The sequence below is a fragment of the Amblyomma maculatum genome, chromosome 1 (genome assembly GCF_055883805.1).
Source record: "Amblyomma maculatum isolate TAMU_Amacu chromosome 1, ASM5588380v1, whole genome shotgun sequence".
Taxonomy (NCBI): domain Eukaryota; kingdom Metazoa; phylum Arthropoda; class Arachnida; order Ixodida; family Ixodidae; genus Amblyomma; species Amblyomma maculatum.
Window position 1 is genome coordinate 332885576 of NC_139344.1, and position 20845 is coordinate 332906420.

General features: G+C 46.6%; 1 protein-coding gene across 4 annotated transcripts in view; it reads left to right on the forward strand.

Annotated features, from left to right (window-relative positions):
- Window positions 1-4250: 4250 nt before the first annotated feature.
- Magi (membrane associated guanylate kinase, WW and PDZ domain containing protein magi) overlaps window positions 4251-20845 on the forward strand; it is a 52506-nt gene continuing 35911 nt past the window's right edge. For 2 of the 4 annotated variants that reach the window (XM_084587453.1, XM_084587456.1), the window contains exons 1-8: window positions 4251-4911; window positions 5618-5731; window positions 10258-10377; window positions 12811-13087; window positions 14849-14922; window positions 15126-15183; window positions 15284-15348; window positions 16759-17445. In XM_084587453.1, coding sequence (XP_084443579.1) covers window positions 4569-4911; window positions 5618-5731; window positions 10258-10377; window positions 12811-13087; window positions 14849-14922; window positions 15126-15183; window positions 15284-15348; window positions 16759-17445 — 1738 coding nt within the window. In that variant the 5' untranslated portion in view covers window positions 4251-4568. The remainder of the gene's footprint in view (window positions 4912-5617; window positions 5732-10257; window positions 10378-12810; window positions 13088-14848; window positions 14923-15125; window positions 15184-15283; window positions 15349-16758; window positions 17446-20845) is intronic. The other 2 variants (XM_084587459.1, XM_084587464.1) reach the window with 2 other exon arrangements.

Below are 20845 nucleotides of genomic sequence, written 5' to 3' on the forward strand. Positions count from 1 at the left end.
CTGCCACAGAATGTTTATCTGTTATAGGCCGTCATTGCACCCGCCATCGTTTCGGTGGTGGACGACGGCTGTTGTTGCGGTGCGCGTCTTCCTCTTCCTCTTCTTTATTTTCTCTTCTGTCTGCACGAGGCAGCGGAGGTGGCTCAGCTACAGAGCCAGTAGCAGGCCCGTGAATTTTCTTTTCCTTCTTCCTACAGCGCAGGTGGCCACACCAGACCCACCTTTTACGCGAACAACCCACCTCACCCGAAGTCAAGAAGTCTTTTTGAATAAGCTCATAGCCCATGCGGCTTACACGCCACGTATGGCCCGCTGGCGTCAGTATACATAGGAAATGATTACGTGCCCCCACTGTACGACTCTAACGCGCGGCGGCATATCTCATCTACTCTGGGATTGTCCTGCTTTTTCTACTGGACGCTCTATAGATCAAACCCTACCGCCTGAACTACTGTTCCTTTCTAGAAACTGATGCTAACACACAGATATTTGCCAAGTATGGCTCGCTTAGTGGCCTGGTTAGAGCAATATGATTTGAGTGACGACCTCAACAATGAAGATTCTGTCTACTCCCCTTTACCCCCATCCATGGCCATGAGCCTTCCCATTCAATAAAGGACATTCAATCAATCAATCTTCCCACAGCCACAACAACAACAGAAGATTGATTGATTTATAAGAAGGGAAAGGCGCAGCAACTGTCTCACTTGTTTTCTGTGGACACCTCAACCGCGCCGTAAGGGAAGGGAGGAAGGTGGGAGTGAAAGTGGAAAGAGAGAAAGAGGAGCCGTAACGGAGTAATTTCGACCACCTGGGTTGGTTGTACAGCTTTAATTCCATCGGAAATGGGGCCGGGGAAGACGGGGAGTCGTGCACCCGCGGATTAGAGGCTGGCAGGTAGCCCTTGGCTTGCTGCGGCCTCTTCCGCCAGATGGACGGTGCGGTGTTCGATCACAGGGTCCGCGTTTCGCAGTAGGGTATCCTAGGCTACTCGTAATATTTTGTCCTATCCCTGGAGATGGTGGGCACTCCCAAATTATGTGGTCGAGGGCCCCTCTCGCCCCACAGTGTTTGCACAGATCATTGTCCCCTGAGGTCTGGTAGCGCGTGAAACGCCCATACCGGGTTCATGAAAGTTTGTAGCCGCCTCCACGCGACAGCTTCTCTATTATTTAGTCTAACATCTGGCGGGGATACCAGTCTACGTCCCAATTCATAATGGTCGATGATGATTTCCCCGTAATTTTGCAGACGCTCGTCGTATGCCCAGTGTTCGGCGTGCTCGACGGCTACCCAGAAGTAGAGAGCTCGGGCTAGCTCGTGAGCCGCCTCGTTACCAGGGACGGCAGCGTGAGCGGGTGTCCAAAATAACTGAATTTTCCTATTCAGCGTTCTTCGGGTGAGGATTTTGGCTGCCTCCGGCCATATCCTCCCCTTCCCAAAATTTTGAATGGCAGTTTTGCTGTCACTTGGCTTCCGCTTCTACGCAAGCTAGCGCTATCGCAACTTCCTCCGCAGTCTCTATGTTGCGGCCTCTGATGGCTGCCGTGGATACCGGCGCCCCTCGGCCATCGACTACCGAAGCTACCGCCGCACCTGTAGTCTGTGTCGACTACCTGGGGATCTTTAACGTGCGCTGACATCGCACAGCACACGACGCCTCTTCGTTTCGCCTCCTTCGAAACGCAGCCGCCGAGGTCGGGTTCGAACCCGAGTACTCCGGCACAGTAGTCGGGCGTCTTACCACTGCACCACCCCGGCGGGGCCGTGCGGACAGAAGAGAAAATAGAGAAGAAAGAAAAAGAAGAGGAAGACGCGCGCCGCAACAGCCGTCGTTCACCGCCTAAGCGGTGGTAGCGGCAGCGCTGTTCGAGACCTCACAAGTCTCGGTACGGATTCATTGGACACCTGGACATCACGCACAAGGAACCGGGAACAGAACGGCCCACGAGGCCGCTGGCGCGCAGCTAGAGGAAGACCGCCGTTATAGCCTTGATGTGGGCCCGTCCAACTCGGACCACCCTTACTGTTCTCCCGTCTTCCTCATCATACCGGACTCTGTCATCACGCGGCTTAAACATGAGCGGAGGGGTTTGTTACGGGACCTTGTCCCCGATATTACTCCTCCGATCCCTTCCGGCCTCTCTCGTCCTGCCCAAGTTCTAAATCACAAGGCGCGAGCCGGTGCCGCGTATACACACCGGACATCCTGAGTCAATGGCACCGAACCAAGATCAGCTGCCCCTGCTGACTTGATTGACCTGCAGCACTTGATCTGGACCTGTCCTGGCACGGCTAGTCTCCGCGCTCGCTGCACATCTGCTCACCACATTGAGACTTATGAAGACTGGATAGCCCCCAATACCAACGCCAAGCGCAATTAAGCTTAGTGCCCTGCTAGACTTCATGTCGGAGTCTGGCGCCCTCAACCTCACCTAAACCACTCCCTTCCCCTCTAAGCCTCAGGCAATCCTTATGAATAAAGGTTTAAGAATGAATAAAGGTTTAAGAATGAATGAATGAATGAATGAATGAATGAATGAATGAATGAATGAATGAATGAATGAATGAATGAGAGTGCCTGTAGGTGTTTGTAGCGCGAAGTTCAAGATGTACAAATGACCAACCAGCCCATTCACACTGCCAGTTATTCGACTCGAATTCTTGTTAAAACAACACTGTGTGCTACGAGGCATGTAACAGTGGAGCACTCCGGACTATTCCTACCACACAGCCTCTATATTACGCGCACAGAAATTTCGGTCCATGGGCTCTTTATGTATATATCGCCGGCTTATCGCAGTTATGTGCTCCAGCCAAAATTGATCCCGAGGCATTTGGATGAGCACCTTAACGTCGCCTAAATGAATGGAAAGCAGAAGCAGCATTTACAGTGTAAGCAATACGCAAAGGTAAGTCAAATGTTCACGCTTGTTATACGTGTCTCAATGCTGAGAGGCTTTTTCATAGAGCGCGCCGCAAAGCCCAGAAAACGCACGTGCACCGTGTGGGAAATCGACAGGCACCTCGTATGTCGTATTAACGAGGGCAGGGCCCGTCGCGTATCCCGGGAACTCGGGGAGCGTGTAAACAGCCGGAATGCCGGCGCACCCAAAGTTCGTCATACAGCGCGCGACGTCACGCATCAGCGACTTCCGACAGCTTCCTCAGGCGGACGGAAAACTGGGAATCGAATTGCTCGTTTGTTGATCGGTTGAATGCTCCTCTTACGGCTCCTGGTACCGGAGGGCGTGTCCAACAAAATCGGCAGAATAGTTCCCAACCCGAGGGTGTCTATATTTCTTTTGGCATTCTCCTTTACGTAATACACGTTTGCATCGAGGGAGGGGAACGCACCGTATATAAGATTTCCTCGTATGATTGCAGTTATACGAATTTATGATTATAGCAGTCAGGTAAAAATATCACGTACGAAATGGTATACATATGGCATAGAACCTCCATAACTTTTCCAAAAGTAAATATCTGGGATGGGAATTATGATATTACAACCCATTGGATTTTTTTTTTCACACATTTTCTTAAAACATAAACTGCTTTATTTACAAATTTATTTCTGCGAATGCGTGCAGGTTGTGGAACTCACTGGAATTGTATATAGATTCACGAACTTCGGCTATAGCTGTTACAGGTTACAGTACAACGAATATCGTCTATAATGAATTGCGGCATGCAGCTGGCCTACACGATCCTCTGAAATAGCGGCACGACGTTTTATGTAATATAGAGGCGTAATCATTACATAAACTTGCCGACCTACAGTTCGTCTTTTATGGAATACGCGCTTTTGTCGGCGCAAGTAGAGCGCGACGCTGCTGCAACCCTGCATTTAAAATTCCTTCTCTCCTTCGGCGTGAGACTCAAGTCATTTTGCCGGCACCTTGGCCGCTCACGTCTGGGCAGAGCGAAAATGCGAAGCATTTATAAAATCTCGCACGCAGTATATGAGGTCAAGGACCGCGAATGGCACCACTGACCGGCGACGCGATGTGCACGTCGCGCTTCGAGACGACCGTCGGGGTGCGACGTTACGACGTGGCACGAGTGCCGCCGCTGCAAAGCGATGCGTTCAGATGTCAAACCAGAGAAACGATGTCATTGTCGACTGCTCTATCCTCTTTCCTTTCGCCGAGGCGCGCCTGAGTGACACGAAACGGTGCCGAAATAAAGCCCCCACTACACACACCGCCGCACATCGCCGAGCACGGGAGCCGACGACGGAAAACGTTACGGCGCATGCGCAGAAGCGGCGCGCCTGCTTTTCCGGACGGGGAAATCTGAGTGTCCGGTTTGTTTATATGTAGACACAAGTGATGGAATTCATTCTTTTTTGGTCGGTGCCACTGGGAATCGGATGAAGACCACCATCAGCGGGATTTCTACACGATCGACCTGTCGTCCGGCGTCAGCACCGGTGCTTGGTTTCGATGTGTGTGAACGCCGGGGAGTATGAAACGCGGAGACGGTGCTCGTTTCGACATTAGGCCTAGCGCCGTGCTGTGTTGTGCCCTGGAGAAGTGCAAATTTGCGCTGTTACCGTCGTCAAAATGATGTCCAAACAAGAGTCGAAGTCACACACAGGTCCCAACCAAGTCAGAAAGGAGTTCAGCACATGGAGTCAGGCAATCTACGACGCAGTGCTCACGGCCGATGACAACGGAAATTTGAACTTGACCGTCGACGGTGGCTCCGACAGGGGCGAGTTTGCCTACTTTAATTGTGTCAGTGTAGATAAAGTGAATTTCTTGAGCGGTCGAATCGAAGACGGCGACACGATCTTGGAGATCCAAGGACATCGAGTGGCTGGCTACACGAGAAACGACGTGCTGTCGCTGCTCAGCTACAGCGCACGAAACGACAGTGCTGTGTCGGTCCGATGCGTCAGAGCAGGTGAGCCGCCGGAGAAGTGTCCAGCCGCTCATACTAGCTACACCAAAACTATTCCTTAATGTGTGTAGTCCTATTGGCAGCGTCATCGTGCCTTCTTTGGGTGGTGACCTAAGCGGTTGACTGTGCTTGGTATGTGTGCCTCGATGTCGCGCCTCTTATAATGGCGCACGGGAGGTCAACCGGTGTTTAAAGAGAACAGCAGCACTAAACAAAACAGAATTGAGCGCTCGGAAGCTACTTGCAGGCGCGGTTCGAGGAAGTGCGCGAGAAAGTACGAAACGATAAGCAACCGTGCAGGCCCCCTTTTTTTTTCGCGAGATGCGGTACGGGAAAAAATCGTGTTGCGTCTAGTGACTTTATCGAATCTGTTTTCTTTCCTGCACAAGCAGTTCGCTTCCTCAATGTAGCTCACGCCTCTGCGCACATGCCGTCGAGCTGGCATCTGTGCGATCAGCGCCGCTGTCTCGCGCGCAACCACTAATCCACACTTGGCGCTGAAAAGTTTTAAACGGAAACTTCGCTCAGACTACGCGCTTGGAACCATGTCTGCTTTACCTGGGCCTGTGTAAAGCGTTAGAAACCTTGTTAGTCGGGTTTCATAGTGTTTAGTGACATCTGTTGCACAGTCCGACGTGCATTTTGGCTTTGTGATGGCTTTACTACAAACGTACTCACCCAGTGTGCTCTCGCCTGTTGCACATTCCAGGGCACCTCACCAAGGACTTGAGGCAGTACCTGAATACCCGCTTCCAGAAAGGCTCCATCGACCACGATCTGCAGAACACCATCAGGGACAACCTCTATCTACGCACAGTGCCTTGTAAGATAGCCTTTCCACCCAGTGTGCTCTTTGCTTGAGGGAAAATTGCGGGCTTTTTCACACCTAGAGAGCTGTAGTTCTTTTGTGTGCTATCATGAAAAGTGGAATGCTGTGTAATAGCAGGTTGTCCCTTCAGTTTGCTCGCATTATCCGTTAGCATGGTTTTCTTAATTGTGCGTAATGGTAAACAGCCTTCTTTGTGCATCACCTTGATAGGTTTGTGCATGGCAATTGCATGTACTTGTTGTTAACCAAATTCCTTATCAATGCATACCTGCACGAAGTTGCACAATGTTTATGGTGGCTGTGTGTTTGCTTTTTCTGGCTCATTGCAACTGCTAATAGGTGTGCAGTGGCATCAAAAGCACATGTGCGGTGCATGGATTGGGGCAGTCTACCTGGTAGAAAGGCAGGAATTGCAGAGTTCGCAAACAAAGCATTTGTTGTTCTAACCTGTGGCAAAAGTGCTAGTGATTTTGTTTATATGGAGGTACTGCCTCAGTTTTATCAGGAATCAGAACCTCTTTATGTGACTGTAAAAGTGCAGTTGGGTTTTTGTGCTTGTTTTACTTCAGCAGTATTTTCATTCAGACTGTCATTGAAGTCATCCCATTTCAAATTTCAGTATTTTGGGCGCCATGTACAGGCTGCTTCATACTTAGAAGGAAGCTGGGAGTGTGTGGCTGCTGCACTTCGCGCAGCTTTGTTGCTGACAACGGGACAGAATCTGCCGGAAAGGAACATGCACTGTTAGCACAGCCAGCTGCTCTTGCATGCAAGCCTTTGCGGCCGCCTCTTCTCGATGGTCCTCGGCGGCAGCGGTTGTCAAAGTGCAGCGGGCATGCGCTCTAGTTTACCTCTTCCTAAGTGTGAAACAGCTTGTTGTACTTGAAGCTAATTGCAACATATTATTGGCAGTTTATATTACATTGCAGTGTTTAATAGCGTAAGTGCACAGGATAGGCCCTCTACTTGCCATGTATAAGGCATATTTAATCATGTTTTTCGGCAACTATTTCGCGTAGGTGATTTTGGTTTCTTTAATTTTATTGCGATTTTTTGTCTGAACTAAATTTTTTTTTGTTTTGGAGCTGATATTCACATTTTTGTGATCCCTTTCTTGGAACCGTATATCCTTGCTGTTATGTTTTTTTTTTTTTTTTTTCAATTTTTGTAACAAGTATCAAATTTAACAAAAATCATGGTTTTTATATATTTAAGGTAAAAGAATTTAAAAATGCTTGCGTCAATTTTCGGATAGTTGATGTTGGTGACGATCAACCTCTCACAACCATGCCATGATGTGGTACCCTGGTGATGTCCCTAATACATTCAGGATGTGAACCGGAATCATGCTGCCAGCATTAAATGAGAGAACTGCATCTAAGGCTGCAGTTAGGAGATGTACATTCTAATCAATGTATTGTATTGTGCATGCTTTGAGACAACCTAGTTAAAGTACTCGTGGACATTTGAATTGGCCATGGAGCCACTTCTTGAGCAGCTTCGGCTGAGCTTGTTGCTGAAAAACAGGCTTTATGGCTTGAACTAATTTGGGCAAACACATTTCCATAAAAGGCTTGTTTATTATAAGGCTCTGCATACACATCATATGCAGATGTGTCTCATGCACAGCCCATGACCCTGTGATGGCGGTCCCTGCCAGTAACCAAAACGTGGAAGTAAACCTTACACATGTTTGTCTCGAACCAGAAGCGAAAGGAAAATTTCAAAGTAACTACAGAGGACTGAAAGATTTGTTTGCCTCACATGAGTTGAGAAGTGCACGAAAGTAAAGTGTGCCAGTGTTTGATAGAACATATAAATACTTTGTTTTTTCTTTGCCTGGCTGCTGTTAAGGAATCAGCTGAGCTCAGCAAATTGCCTCTTTGCTTTCAACAATATTTCTTCTGGCATAAATGCAAGTGGGTGGAAAGTTAAAAAAAATTAGGTGTGCCCGCCTGTTACTTGGTGTTAGAAACCAGCATGCTGTGGCTCTAGTAAAGAGTGGGGAAAGTATTCGAATCGCTGAATGATATTTGTGAAGGTTTCGGCATTTAAGATTAGTTCTATACATATATATATATATATATATATATATATATATGGTTTCTTTTCTCTGCATTAGCATACCTTGTGCAGTATTACATTCGGTATAAAATTGGGTTAGAATTGGTATAGGAAAAAGCTGCGAGAAGGCCAAACATAATTTGCAAAGTGTGAATTAACGGGTTGACGAAGGTTTACTGTATAGGGTTGAAGGTAAAAGAATGGCACATGTATTAAAGGCGTGCTGTTAACAGATCTATGGGTCAGTTTAAGTCCATTTGTCCATCAGTCAAGGCTTTTTGAACAGAAAAAAAACATTTCGAGCAGTGACAATTTCACAGCACCGGCAGTGAGCAGTGTTTGCCTTGTTCTTTCTTAGGAAGTTCACTGGCACAGCTGTGTGTTTTTGGACAGCCATATCTGTGTAGGTTTGGATAGCATACAAGGCAAACACGCCAAGGAAGAGGTTTCTGATGCACTGAGGGGGTTAGAATGGCTGTGAGCAGTTTTCAGTGCCAGAGTAAGTTATGTGTTAAATCCATGAGGAACTTCCCTAGTGGCACACCTGTCAAGATACACCTAGCTGAGCATGGTAGATTAAGAACTATGTTTGCATAATGTAACTGTGCTTAAAGCTATTTTTACAATAGAGCTGGGTTGGGATTTGGGTTGGGATTGAAACTAATTGTATAGTTTACCATGAAAGATAGTGGATAGGAAGACTGGCATAATTGTGGGAAGGCAATGGTGTGATGAGCATGTGTTTTGTTTAGGGGTTACTAGGGGAACTACCCTGTTTTTAGGGCTCGCATATTAGTGTTGTGGTATTAAGACAATGTATGCAACCTTGATACTCCAGCGTGAAAGGTAAGCGGTGGACATTTCCATTGGCCTTTCTGGCTATGTTGATGTTTTCCTTGCAGCAAAAGAGGCATTTACTGCCGCGAAAATTGCATTTAGAAATCTTTCTGTCTGTCAGTTGGCTCTCATAACGTCCTTACCAAAACGAACGACTTGCCACTGATTTGAAACCAATGTCATTGTGGTGTAGCCTCTTGTACCTGTGCTCGAAAATTGGTATTGACGCGCACATTTTACTTGCGAAATGAGCTGGTGATGCTGACACCAGTCTTTTATATCCTTTATTACCTTTTTGAGCTTATAAAACTTGATTTTCCCTGAGAATGGTGCCTCTGTGATTAGAACATGATGCCATATCAATGCAGGCAGGGCATAATTTGAGGAGGCCTGCATTATTTTTGCTACTTATATTCTTGTCACTGATGAGGGCTTGTAAGTTGCAGCATGGCAAACTACATGCTCACTGCTGTTCGCTTTGTTTGGTTAGGTTTTGTTTGGTTATGGCGTTTAACGTCCCAAAGTGATTTGAGTAATGAGAGGCACCGTAGTGGGGGACTCCGAAAATTTTGACCACCTGGGATTCATTAACGTGCACTGACATCGCGCAGTACATGGGCGCCTTGCTTTGCACCGTCGTCGAAAAGCGGCCGCCGAGGCCAGGATTCGATTCTGCATCCCTTAGCACAGTACTCGAGCGCTCTAATTTCTGCACCACCCCAGCGGGTCTGTTTGCTTTGCCTACACACTTAAATCTTTAGGTCCTTGCCTTAGTTTCTGTTGAGCCCAGCCACGGTGGGGAGCGGCTAGGGCAGTCAGCTGCTGAGCCTAAAGACACGGGATCGATCCTGGCCACTGCAGCTGCATGCAATGAAGGCTAAACACAAGACACTCATGTAGTGTGCGTGATTTCCGCTGTATTTAAGATGCAGCTGGTGTGGGCAGTAATGTAATCAACGGGCTTTTTCTGAACATTTAGAATTACTTTAGAAGGTCGAAAATTTCCCGGTCATTTTGAGCATGGGAGCTGAATAAGCTTGAAGTTGACCACCTGCAATGTGCAGTTATATGCATATGCCTCCTTCACATCACAGTGTGGAAGCAAGGAAACATCATTGTTAATTTGACTCTGCACTTTGCTTGAATGCACGTCGTATGGTGGTAATTTAAATCCTGCTTGACCTTCCTTCCTTTTGCATATTTTTCCAACGTAGGGTAATACGATGGGTTGTTTTGAAGTTTTTGGTTAGTAGTGATGATGTTGATGAATTTTGTTTGGCTCAAGGGCAGCTTCGGCCTTAGAGCACCATGATGCAGTTTTTTTTTTTTTTTATTTTTCCTCAAGGTTGGATCAGAGATCCATTTGCCGAGCAGTTCATTCTAGTTGAGCACCAAGTCAGAGGAAAGCTTGAACTGGGTATCTGGTGGCTCTGGAGTCCGAAGCCTACACCTTTCATGTGCGAGGCAGAGGCTCATACCACTAGGCCACCGTAGGTCATTGATAAGTAGCCATGCAAATAAGATAGGCATGAGTTTGCATGTCAATTTACAACTGCCGCCATTTTAAGGTGTTGCTGGGTGGCTCTCTGTTATATGTTGGTCATTTGTCTTGGCTGCAGGCACAACACGGAGTCCCCGGGAGGGAGAAGTGAATGGCGTTGACTACACTTTCCTGACACTGGAGGAATTTGTTGCCCTTGAAAGGAGTGGGAGCCTGCTCGAGAGTGGAATCTATGAAGGCAAGTGGCTGTTGCTTTACTTTCCAAAGCTTCTCTGCCTTTTTTGTTTTCTTACTTTTTATTTGGTCTTCAGCTGGGAAATTTTAGTGTCACTTTTTTTTTGGTGCATTTCCCCTTGTAGGTGGAATTACTTGTGCTGCATGATGGCATATAAAAGGGGTATGTTGGATGAATAACTTTTGACAGGCGTTAAGGGGGGACATGGGTCCTAGAGCTCTTTTTGTTATTTTGGCATTTGATCGAGGTTTGTAATGGCTTGAAAATTTGAAAGAAATCTTTATTGTTTCATAATCGCTGACTTCTTATGAGGTTTGGTATGAAGGAAAGGGAGAACGAAATTGATTATGACTATATTTATATACGTGATAACAAAAGTAGTCCATTTTATATGCTTACGATTGATCTGTGGTATTACATTTTGACATAAGAAAAAGGGACTTGTTATAACCGGAATGTAGGGTGGCTAAGTGCTGAGTTTCTGTTTGGAAATGGTGGTACTGATTCTCTGTATAACAGTGTTGAAAGGCATGAAAACACAGAACACATAGACACCCAGCAATTATTTTGTATGTTCATTGTGTCGTGTTTTCCAGCTCTGTTAAAGCATGGGTGGATGTGGTTGCTCATGTAAAATGTGTGCCTTTGGATAAGAATTGCCTTTTATGTTTTTTGTTCGCTTTTGGAACACTGTCATGGAGGTAGCACATTTTGGTTTGGCTTGGTTTTTAGGGTTAAACATCTAAAGCGACTCAGGCTATAAGGAACGCTGTAGCGGAATGCTCCGGAAACTTCTACCGCCTGTAGTTCTTTAACATGCAATGATATAGCACACGAAACAGGCACCTTGCTTTTGGCCTCCATCGAAAAGTGGCAACTGCGGCCAAGACTTTATCCTGCGCACTTGGTTTTAGCAGTCGAGCGCCCTAATCACTGAACCTTCACATGTTGGTATGAGTGAAATGAGTTCACAGAACGTACCTGCCAGTGAAAGCATTTGGCAGAGAGGATGGTGGAAATTCTTCATGCGACTGCTTCAGAATTACGGTAATAATGAGTGACACTGTAGCTCTAAGGGACCGAACCTTCCCAATGGAGGGAGATGTAAGCTAAGCGTTGAGAAATTGTGCCTAATTGGAGGCTGGCACTGCGTTGGCCAATCATGAATGATAACACGTTTTTATGTGTCGGCACGTGAGAGCTTTGTGTGTCGAGCTTCAATTGTAGGGATATGCAAATAGTACTTTGTTGAAGCTGAATGAACCACAAATAGTAGAGCTCTGCTACCGAATACAGTATAAATAGAATATATGTATAATTCTTGACTGCTTGTGCAAACAATTGCGCAAAGGAATTATTTGTGGGAAACAGCAGTGCTATTTGTGGGGCTGTAGTTCATGAATTTAGAGTGGTAGCTGTCGAAAGATGCACTGTTGCTTTCCACTCGATCGCACACAACGGGAAGTCAGTGTACTATTAAATTTGTTGCCTTTTCTTTCCTCAGTCCTTTGTCTCGTTTGCGCTTTTCTACAATATGAACTGAACACTCCTTCCCATGCAAACTTATCACTGCAGTATGCTGTGCACCACTGGAATGGGTCCTGTTTTTAAAACAGTCATAGAAGAAAATTATTGCAATACTATATTATTTGAAAATTGTTTGAAAGCCTAACATTGTTTTCACTTAGTTTCAAATAATTACGAACTTCCACTCTGTGATTGTTTTGGCGAATCAAATATAACGGGATATTTTATCTGCTGTTTAGATGTTTTGGATATTATAATTAAGCTTTTTGACATTAAATTGTGACCCAGGTTTACCTCCATGATCTTTTGTGCAAAGTTTTTGCATTACTATTGCACTCGTGCATGCTGTTTGGGTTACCTCATTGCTACTGCAATCAGTGGCGGTGGTAGCAGCTTTGTTGACAGAATATGTCCAGCCTCAAAAGTATGCCACTGCATTCTGAACTGGAGTATGAGTGTAATCTCTCTCTCTCTCTCTCTCTCTCTCTCTCTCTCTCTCTCTCTCTCTCTCTCTCTCTCTCTCTCTCTCTCTCTCTCTCTCTCTCTCTCTCTCTCTCTCTCTCTCTCTCTCTCTCTCTCTCTCTCTCTCTCTCTCTCCCTCCCCCCCCCCCCCCTGTTCCCTATTTGTGCGGTTTGGAGGGTTCTGTAGAGGCAGATATTACAGAATGTAGCAGGACGCTATGTATACAACATTTCACACTTGTGCTCGTTAAATTTCGTAAATCTTCTCTCACGAGGGGACCCTTTGTTGTGCTTGAATAGACAAAACGGGCCTAGTGCGAGAGCAGTTTTGCTTTGAATGTGCTGGTGTTTTTAGTTGTCTTTTATTTTTTTCCTCAATCAGTTGTGGTGAAAATGACTGTGTCCCCTTCATATGTCCCCTTCATATGTCTTCTTCATATGATGCAGGCAACCACTACGGCACGCCCAAGCCACAGGAGGAAGGCCTGCTGCTGCCCGGGGCGCACCCGTCCTCGGAGGGCAAGCGGCGCAGGAACCGCTCCAATGTGGAGGCCATGACGGCCAAGTCCCAGGAGCCGGCCCCGTCGCCCAGCCCCTTGCAGGGGGGCACGGCCAATGGGGGCGGCTTGCCCAGAGATGCCAGCCCCGGGGCCTTCGACCTGGAGCCGCTTCCCGCCTGCTGGGAGAAGGCCTACACCGAGGACGGCGAGCCTTACTTCATCAAGTGCGTGGCACACTGACTGCTTGTATGCGGTCGTCGTTATGTGCAGGCAGGCATTGCATGCATGCGGGTGTAAAGTGCGAGTGGTAGGTGGCTTTGAATGTGTGCTTGGCCATCAAGTGCAGAGGGTATTGGGGTGCAGAAGCTGGTATTGGGTTTGTAGGGCTTTCAAGTACTGGGGCTGTCACTCTCAGCTTGCACCCACTAGCTGAGGTGGTATGAAGGTGGGCAGGTACAAAGTGGCCATGTGGGTGGACGTAAATCCTGCTTGTGCTGGCGAAACGTTGTGTGGTCATTGAGTATGGATTGAGGATGGGATTGGCATGTTCTTTTCAGAACATTGACATCACACCTTACTAAAAGTCTGTTGACAGAAGTGATGCCCTTTTGAGGGATGTGCTTTGTCACTTAATATTGACTTGTCCCGCATAAACCAGGTGATGTGCAAAAATGTCCTTGATGCAGCAAGATTCTGTACTGATTATTGTCATGTGAAATCAAAAGAAATAGGTGCCAGTAGTAGTTGTCAGGAAATGTAAACCCGGATCGACACAGCTATTGGGCCCAGCAGTGTCTGCTCCTGCTAGCTAGTAGGGAACACCTTGGCAGAATTGCGATGCCCTTTCAAGACATGTGCAAGCTCCAGGAGTGTTAAAAGCATAACGCTGGAGAGAAAATGCGGAAACCATTTGCCACAAGGCTGATGCCGGATTAGCCTGTGCCGATGAGTCAAGAGCAACTTAAGCACTGCAAAAACATTGAAATGCTATTAGCTACCCATTGTGTAGTTCTCAGTTGACAGTAGTGTTGTTTTTCACACTTGACCATAATATTGCATTTATCTTGTCACTGCATGTCTATGTTATGCTTCTAAGTTAGGTTGACAATTTGCAGTTTTTGAAAAATTATCAGTGTACCCTACCCTTATATTTTGTGGGAACTCGATAAGTTTAGATGGTTGTTCAATTGCCCATACTGTTTGTAATTAAAGCTGCAGCTACCTAGGTAAAGTGCTCTCAGCACATTGTTCAAAGAAGATTGATCTTATTGTATTGTGCAGTGCTGATTGGGCATTTAACACTCAACTTTTGAATATGATTCCACTGCCGTCTTAAAACCCTTCTACAAGCTTGCTAATTCAATATATATGTCTTTATTTAATTTGTTGATATGCTTGAGGCAAAAGACCAACACGTCGTACAGTAAAACCTCGTTTATCCGGATCTCTAACTCGGAAATTTAACTCGGACTCACTGCGCGGTCCCGGCAAGATTTCGTATAGTTCAATGGCGGCAAACGCTTATTACCTCGGAGGCATTTACCTGCACATTGGTTAACTCTGAGATGGTTATTCAATAGCCCACACTGTTTGTACTTAAAGCAGCGACTGTCTAGGTAAAGTGCTCTCTACACATTGTTCAAAGGAGATTGATCTCATCATATCATGCAATGCTAATTTGGCATTAAACACTGAACTTTTGAAGATAATGATTCTACTGCCAACTTGATTTAATTTGTTGATATGTTTGAAGTAAAAGACCAACGCTTCATATTGCTGAACATGTTATATATGGCTGCTGAAGGCTGGTAAATACTAACCTGTACGGTAACTGAACCAAAGTGCAACTATGACATCAGGTGTAGCGGTTTTAATTTCTTCACCTAGCTCAGGGCAGTACTGAGTGGTCCATTGCCAAGAGTTTTATGCTTATACCTCGTCTCTGCGTAAAATTTGAAATATACCATTCATTCATCCTGTTTCAGCCACAACACCAACACCTCACAGTGGCACGATCCAAGGTTGAGCAAGTCTAGAGTCTCGTACGACGGGGAATATGGTGAGTCAGCTTTTACTGTGCAGTGATTCTTGCTGCCTATTTGCTGCTTCTGCAAATAACCTTCCTCCTAACTCGCATGGTTTCACTATTCCTCTCATTAGAAGGTGAGTGCCTCATGGTGCATAAAATCGTGCATCACGGTGAATTTTATTTGTGCTTGCAATTTGTGTGCATGTGCCACTTGCATTTGTTTGCACTTGCAGAGCTGCCCTACGGCTGGGAGAGGATCGATGATCCTCACTATGGAACATACTACATAGAGTAAGTCGTTTTGTTGCCTTGAGTTGCGGGGAAAGTCGTGATGGCGGTCTTTGCGCTTAGTGTTGTCGGTTTCCTGAGTGCACACTTTGTTTCTTTGCAGCCATGTCAACAGGCGAACACAGTATGAAAGTCCACTGCCACATCTAAAGCTGCAAAATTCACCAGGTAAGTGTTAGGTGAAAGCTGCTTGGTGTATAGGTTATAATGCATTTAAAGGCTTTTTGTTAAGCCAGGGTGTGTTTGGTACCACTCCTGTCTGTGTAGTTTGTTAACTAAAATGGAACAAATGTCACACCTTTATGTATTTGTAATGATAAAAAACTTAAAAGCATAGTGTCCTCTCTCTCTCTCCCCCCCCCCTCTCCCCTTCCTCCATCCTTTCTTCCAAACAGGCTACAGTAAAAGCTCGTTAATTCAAATTCCACGGGGCCGCCAGGCCAGTTCGAATTAACCAAAATTCGAACTAACGAAAGTGAGCAAAAATGAAGGCGTTTGATGCCCGGAGGGCACGAAAAACATTTATTTAGCAAAAAAGTCTGTTATCTTCTGCTTCTTCTCTCTGAGGGCTACCGTACTCACTCGGTCTTCTAGCATGCGAATGCGACGCAGGGAGTCTTCTTTGGCTTCTCCAGACAACACCCGGAAGACAAGATTATGTCTGTCTCTAAAGCGGTGAAACCATCCTTCGGAGGCGACAAAATCTTCCACATTCAAGCGCAGGGCGAAATCGGCCGCCTTCGCCATGATAATTGGGCCGCTCAGTGGAATGTCAGCGCTTCTCATTTCTTTCACCCACGTGATCACAGCGGTCTCAATTTCCGGATACTTGGCTAACCGAAGCCTTTTTCTGTTGCTGGCGAAATCTTCGGCTTCATAGGCATCCTCGATGGCCTTCCTATTTCGGACGTACGTCGACAACGTGCTTGGTGGAATCCCGTGCTTTTTCGCGATTTCCACTTTGCTGGCCTTCCGTTCATCCACCTCGCGTAAAATAGCCACTTTCTCCTTCACCGTCTTGGCACAGTATTTCCCATGCGAACACATCTCGCGGACACAAGCTCACAACAAGCGGCGTGCAAAACGACGGCTCACGAAATGCAACACGAAACCGTGGTCGATAACACTAAAACGTCGTTCCTCGAAGGAGTCGCGGCAGGAAAGACTGTTTAGTACTTGTTCCAGCACCCTAGCGGCGCCCCGATGGTTGTGCCATCTATCGTTCTGCCGTGAAAGCTTCCAACGATGGTTTTTAACAGCGCCGCTTGGCGGCGCGCAGTTCGAATTATGGGTGGCGGCGCCAATTTTTGAGTGAATTAACGAGCTGTTACGCGCATAGACTTCTATGCACTGTGGACCGGACCACGATGACTATTTCGAATTATCCAAAATTTCGAATTAACGAGTTGTGAATTAACGAGCTTTCACTGTATTACTTTTATAGCCACGCCGCTTGAGTGAGGGAGTGAATGAAAAGGATTTCGCCACCTAAACCTTAGTGCTTTGTGTAGTGAAAATGGCACATGTAGGATGGGACAAGTTTCAAATAAACACCGACATTTGTTGCAACACCTGCAGGCTCGCCTGGCTCTGGAACGAGCACAGTACAAGGTAACGGCAGTGTTGGGGGCGGCTGCATCTCCCCAGGCAGTGGGCAGCAGCAGCTGGCGACGGCGAGTCCACAGGGCTCCCAGTCGTCCCAGCAGCAGCTGCTGGGAAGCAGCAACAGCGCTGCCTCACCCCGAGAGACCAGCCCGGCCCCCGGCACTTCGTCAGCGAGCCCTTCCCACCACCACCAGCGTCCACAGCAGCACTCCCCTGCGACTGGTGGCACCCCCTCTTCCTCCGCTGTGAACAGCAACAATAACCGTGAGTGCCGTCGACCACGCACACCTCCCTCGCGGCACTCCCCGCTGTTCCCCTGCCTGCCCTGCCTGCGGGACCAGCCCCCGACTAACTCCTCCTCGCCCCCGTCCTCCGAAGAAGGGGCCTCGCCCCCGACCACAGCTGTACCTCCGGCCGTGCCCACGCCGTCGAGTGCCGACCACCGGCAGCAGCAGGGGTTGCTGATGCAGCTGGGAAGCCCCGCCTCCCAGCCGCTGCAGCCCGCTACCAATCACAGGCCTGCTGTTCCCGGCGCCATCACGACTACACCCACCTCAGCTGCAGCAGCTGCCGCTGCACTGCGCACGCACCGGCCGCCCCCCGCCACGCCCACGCAGCAGGACAACTCTTCTCCGTGCACAGCTGCTCTGCCCACCTCAGGTGGGCAGGCTTAACTATAGAGCGTGTTCAGGGCAAATACTGCTGTTGCACTATTGCACTGGTGCTGGCTGGCATCTGTTGCTTCTTGAGCATGCCTGTGACTTCTCTGCGATCTGGTGCTCGATAAATGGACAGTTAATTAATTTTTTCACTATTGTGCAAAAACTCGCACTGCCAGATACGTTATGCAAGGTTACGTATGTGTCAAGGCCTTCTAGCCCCAGAGCTGGCATTGTCACTTACATTGTGCGAGATAGCAGCGTGTTTCCAAGGTCTTCTAGCCGTAAAGTAGAATTGGGTCAGTTGGAGTTAGAGTTGGGTTGGGAGCTGAGTTGGAGTTGGGTTCATAGTGAAGGTAGTGCAAAAACGAGGTCTTTGTCCATTTGTCCTAACTTTTTTGCGCTGCCTTTACTATGAATCTTTCTATCCCCAGAGCTGGCATTGTGACACGCGTCATATGAGATAGCTGCATGTTTTCTTTAAGGCGTATATTCTGAAGATGATGTCTTTAGTGAAACAGCAGGAGCACTGTTGGCTTCAGGCTTTGCTTCCTGCACTGCAGTGTGTGGGACTGTGTAATCTATGCATCGGCACAGTGCACGAGCATGCTGATGGCTTGATGGCATGATGGTCTTCAATGCTTTCGCATTCACCGCATGTACAGTAGAACCTTGTTAATACATTCCTGGCTGATCTCATTTCGTGGTTTATACGCTCAAAATCGCAAGCAGTAAAAATCTCCCTTGGGGTTACTCAGCTTCTGCCAGTTAATGTGTTCCCAGATAACACGGTTTCCTTGCTGCTATGTTCAAAATTTATTTTTATATAATACGTTTAGCGATCAATTTATGATGTTCCATCGTAGGAGCGGGCCAAGCCAAGGAGCAGCATATGGCATGAGCTCTTAGGGAGCAGCAACACTCTCCGACCGTGATGGCTTTTTGCCGTGCCTTAATGCAATGGGGTGAAATAATGTGCGAAGGCCATTCTCGTGGAGGCATGACATAGAGAGATGCAGCGATTTTTTCACAATGACTTAAGGGCGAGGGGGCGGAGCTTTTTCGAATAGCTATGTTTTTACTTACGAGTGAGTCCGATCTGGGAAAGGCAGCATGAAGAACAAAAATGTGGCTACACTGAGTCATCGAGACAGCTTTCCACCGTGCACCGCTGTAAGAGGGCGAAGCATCCAGAAACAACGATAAAGCAATCTCAGCTCTCCATTGCCGTCAAACTACTGGGTGTGTTCCTAAACCCCTAAATCTCTTCTGCACTAAGGACAATGCAAATGCGATCTAGATTCTGCAAGAAATAAAACAGAGGCTTTTCATATTGTAAGCAAGGAAACCGTTTTTTTTTAAAGTGAAAGGGTCAATAAATGCCTTTGTACCTAATTCAACAGTTGCATTTTTTGTAAGTCCTGCTATGTTAATCCCCTGCCATTTCAGCCCCTTCAGCTTGCTTTCTTAACTCAGCATTATACTATATTCCCAGACAACTTTTCGTGGCTCTGCAGCCAAGGTTGTGCTGAAAAGGGGAAGAGATGAGCCTTTGTCCCCATGCCATGAGGAGTGTCCTATCTCAGAACTAGCAACTTCGCGCTGTTACTCTAATTTTTCTTCTTCACCGCTCTGCATCCCTAAACTTTTAACTGCCCACCCCTCGTGACACGAGGACAAAAGTTCGGTTTGTTCCGTTTCCTCCACAGCCTTTGCTGGAAAATGTGTCATGTGATGCATACAAAGATTGGGATTCTTGGCCAGTCATGACGTATGTCGATATGCTTCACACTCAGCAATACACTGATGCAAAAGCTCTCCTGTTGTACGTGGATCAAACCCATGGTTGGTGGAGTTATTTTATAGTTCGTTATTACGCTTAAGCCCCCTTGATACAACAGAAGTTTTGAAGAAAGGTGAAAGGATGAAAAAATCCTGGAAGAAGGCAGAAAAAGTGTTGTAAAGCCTATTAAGCCACGAGTTTCTGCCCTCAGTGTGGTTGCCGATATTGGTCAGGTTTTTTCTTAAGTGGCGCTAAGGCTCTTGCTAGGCTCCAGACATTGCTGGGATTCAAACCTGTTTAAGAGATAGATGGGCATGGTCGCAGCTAATTCTCTTAGGTACAGCTCTGTTGCTTTTTTTATTTTATTTTTTGTTTTTTGGTATTTGAAGAGGTCGGAAGGAAGTTTAAACAAAATCAGGAAGCTTGAACAAATGGATGCTGCATATGGCTATACAGTGTCACAAATGGCTCCACGAAGCTGTCTGGACAACCAAGGTGCCCAAATCAATGGCATAGTAAAAAGAAAAACGAAGAAACAAGAAAAAAAGCAAAGCCGATAGGCGGCAGTACTTTGACTCCTTTGTTTTCTCAGACACCCAGCTGCTAGAACTGTGCGAATAGCAAAATTTTGGGTGAAAAGCGAAATTTCATTATTAAAAACTGAGTGCAAATCGTATTGAATATTTTTTTTAGTAGTGCCAAGTTAATCCTGTGAACCATGGTTAGGAAAAAGCAAATTAGAGCTGTGCTAATAACAAATTTTAGGGTCCAATGTAAACATGAATAATGAAAATGATCACAGATAAAATGTTTTGAATTGTTCGAAAAATTAATGCGTATGTTGAAAATAAAAAGAAGCGTTCTCCCACAAAGCACAGCTATGAAAAGAAAAAAGTTTTGCAAAACAATTCTTGATCTTGCCCATCATCATCATACTTTGTTATACTTGTAAGGCCTGCCAGCTGTTAAATAAGAAAGTAGGAATCATGTAGTATACCTTGTTTACAGTTATTTGATAATGATTACTGCCAGTGAAAGAAGAGATAGGCTCAGATTACAGTTTGTCTTGTTGCTCACATAGAAAAGGGAGTTAGCTGAATGATGTCGGGAAGCATTCGAAGACTGACGGCAGCCGTTGATGAACGGTGACGCAAGGTATCGGCAAAATGTAACAAGGCAGCTTGTAAAACAGGCAGAAAAGCAACAAAGGGAGCAGAACCATCCATCCCTCTTACGCTTCCTCACAATGCCTGAAGATGCTGTCCAAAGCACAATGTTCACGATACGTAGCCCATTTAGCCATTGCATATTGATTTCGCCTGACTGCAAGCCTTATGATTGGCTTCAACAATGGTAACGGTATCACGAACTGTGAAGGTGCGAAAATGAAACAACTGAAATGAATGAAATGAGATGAAATGACTGCTAGGTGCTTAGCGCCTGCTTCACTATTCGCCTTCAGGTTGCGTGGGCCGGCTCTGCGCCTGGTGCCTTCAGTCATGCTTTTTAACACGATGGCATAAAGGATCCTGTGTTGTAGAAAAGCTGTCACTGTCGCCATTGGTGTTGACAGCCGCGAGCAGAAAATCTCGATGGAAGCAAATACTTATAAAATTCA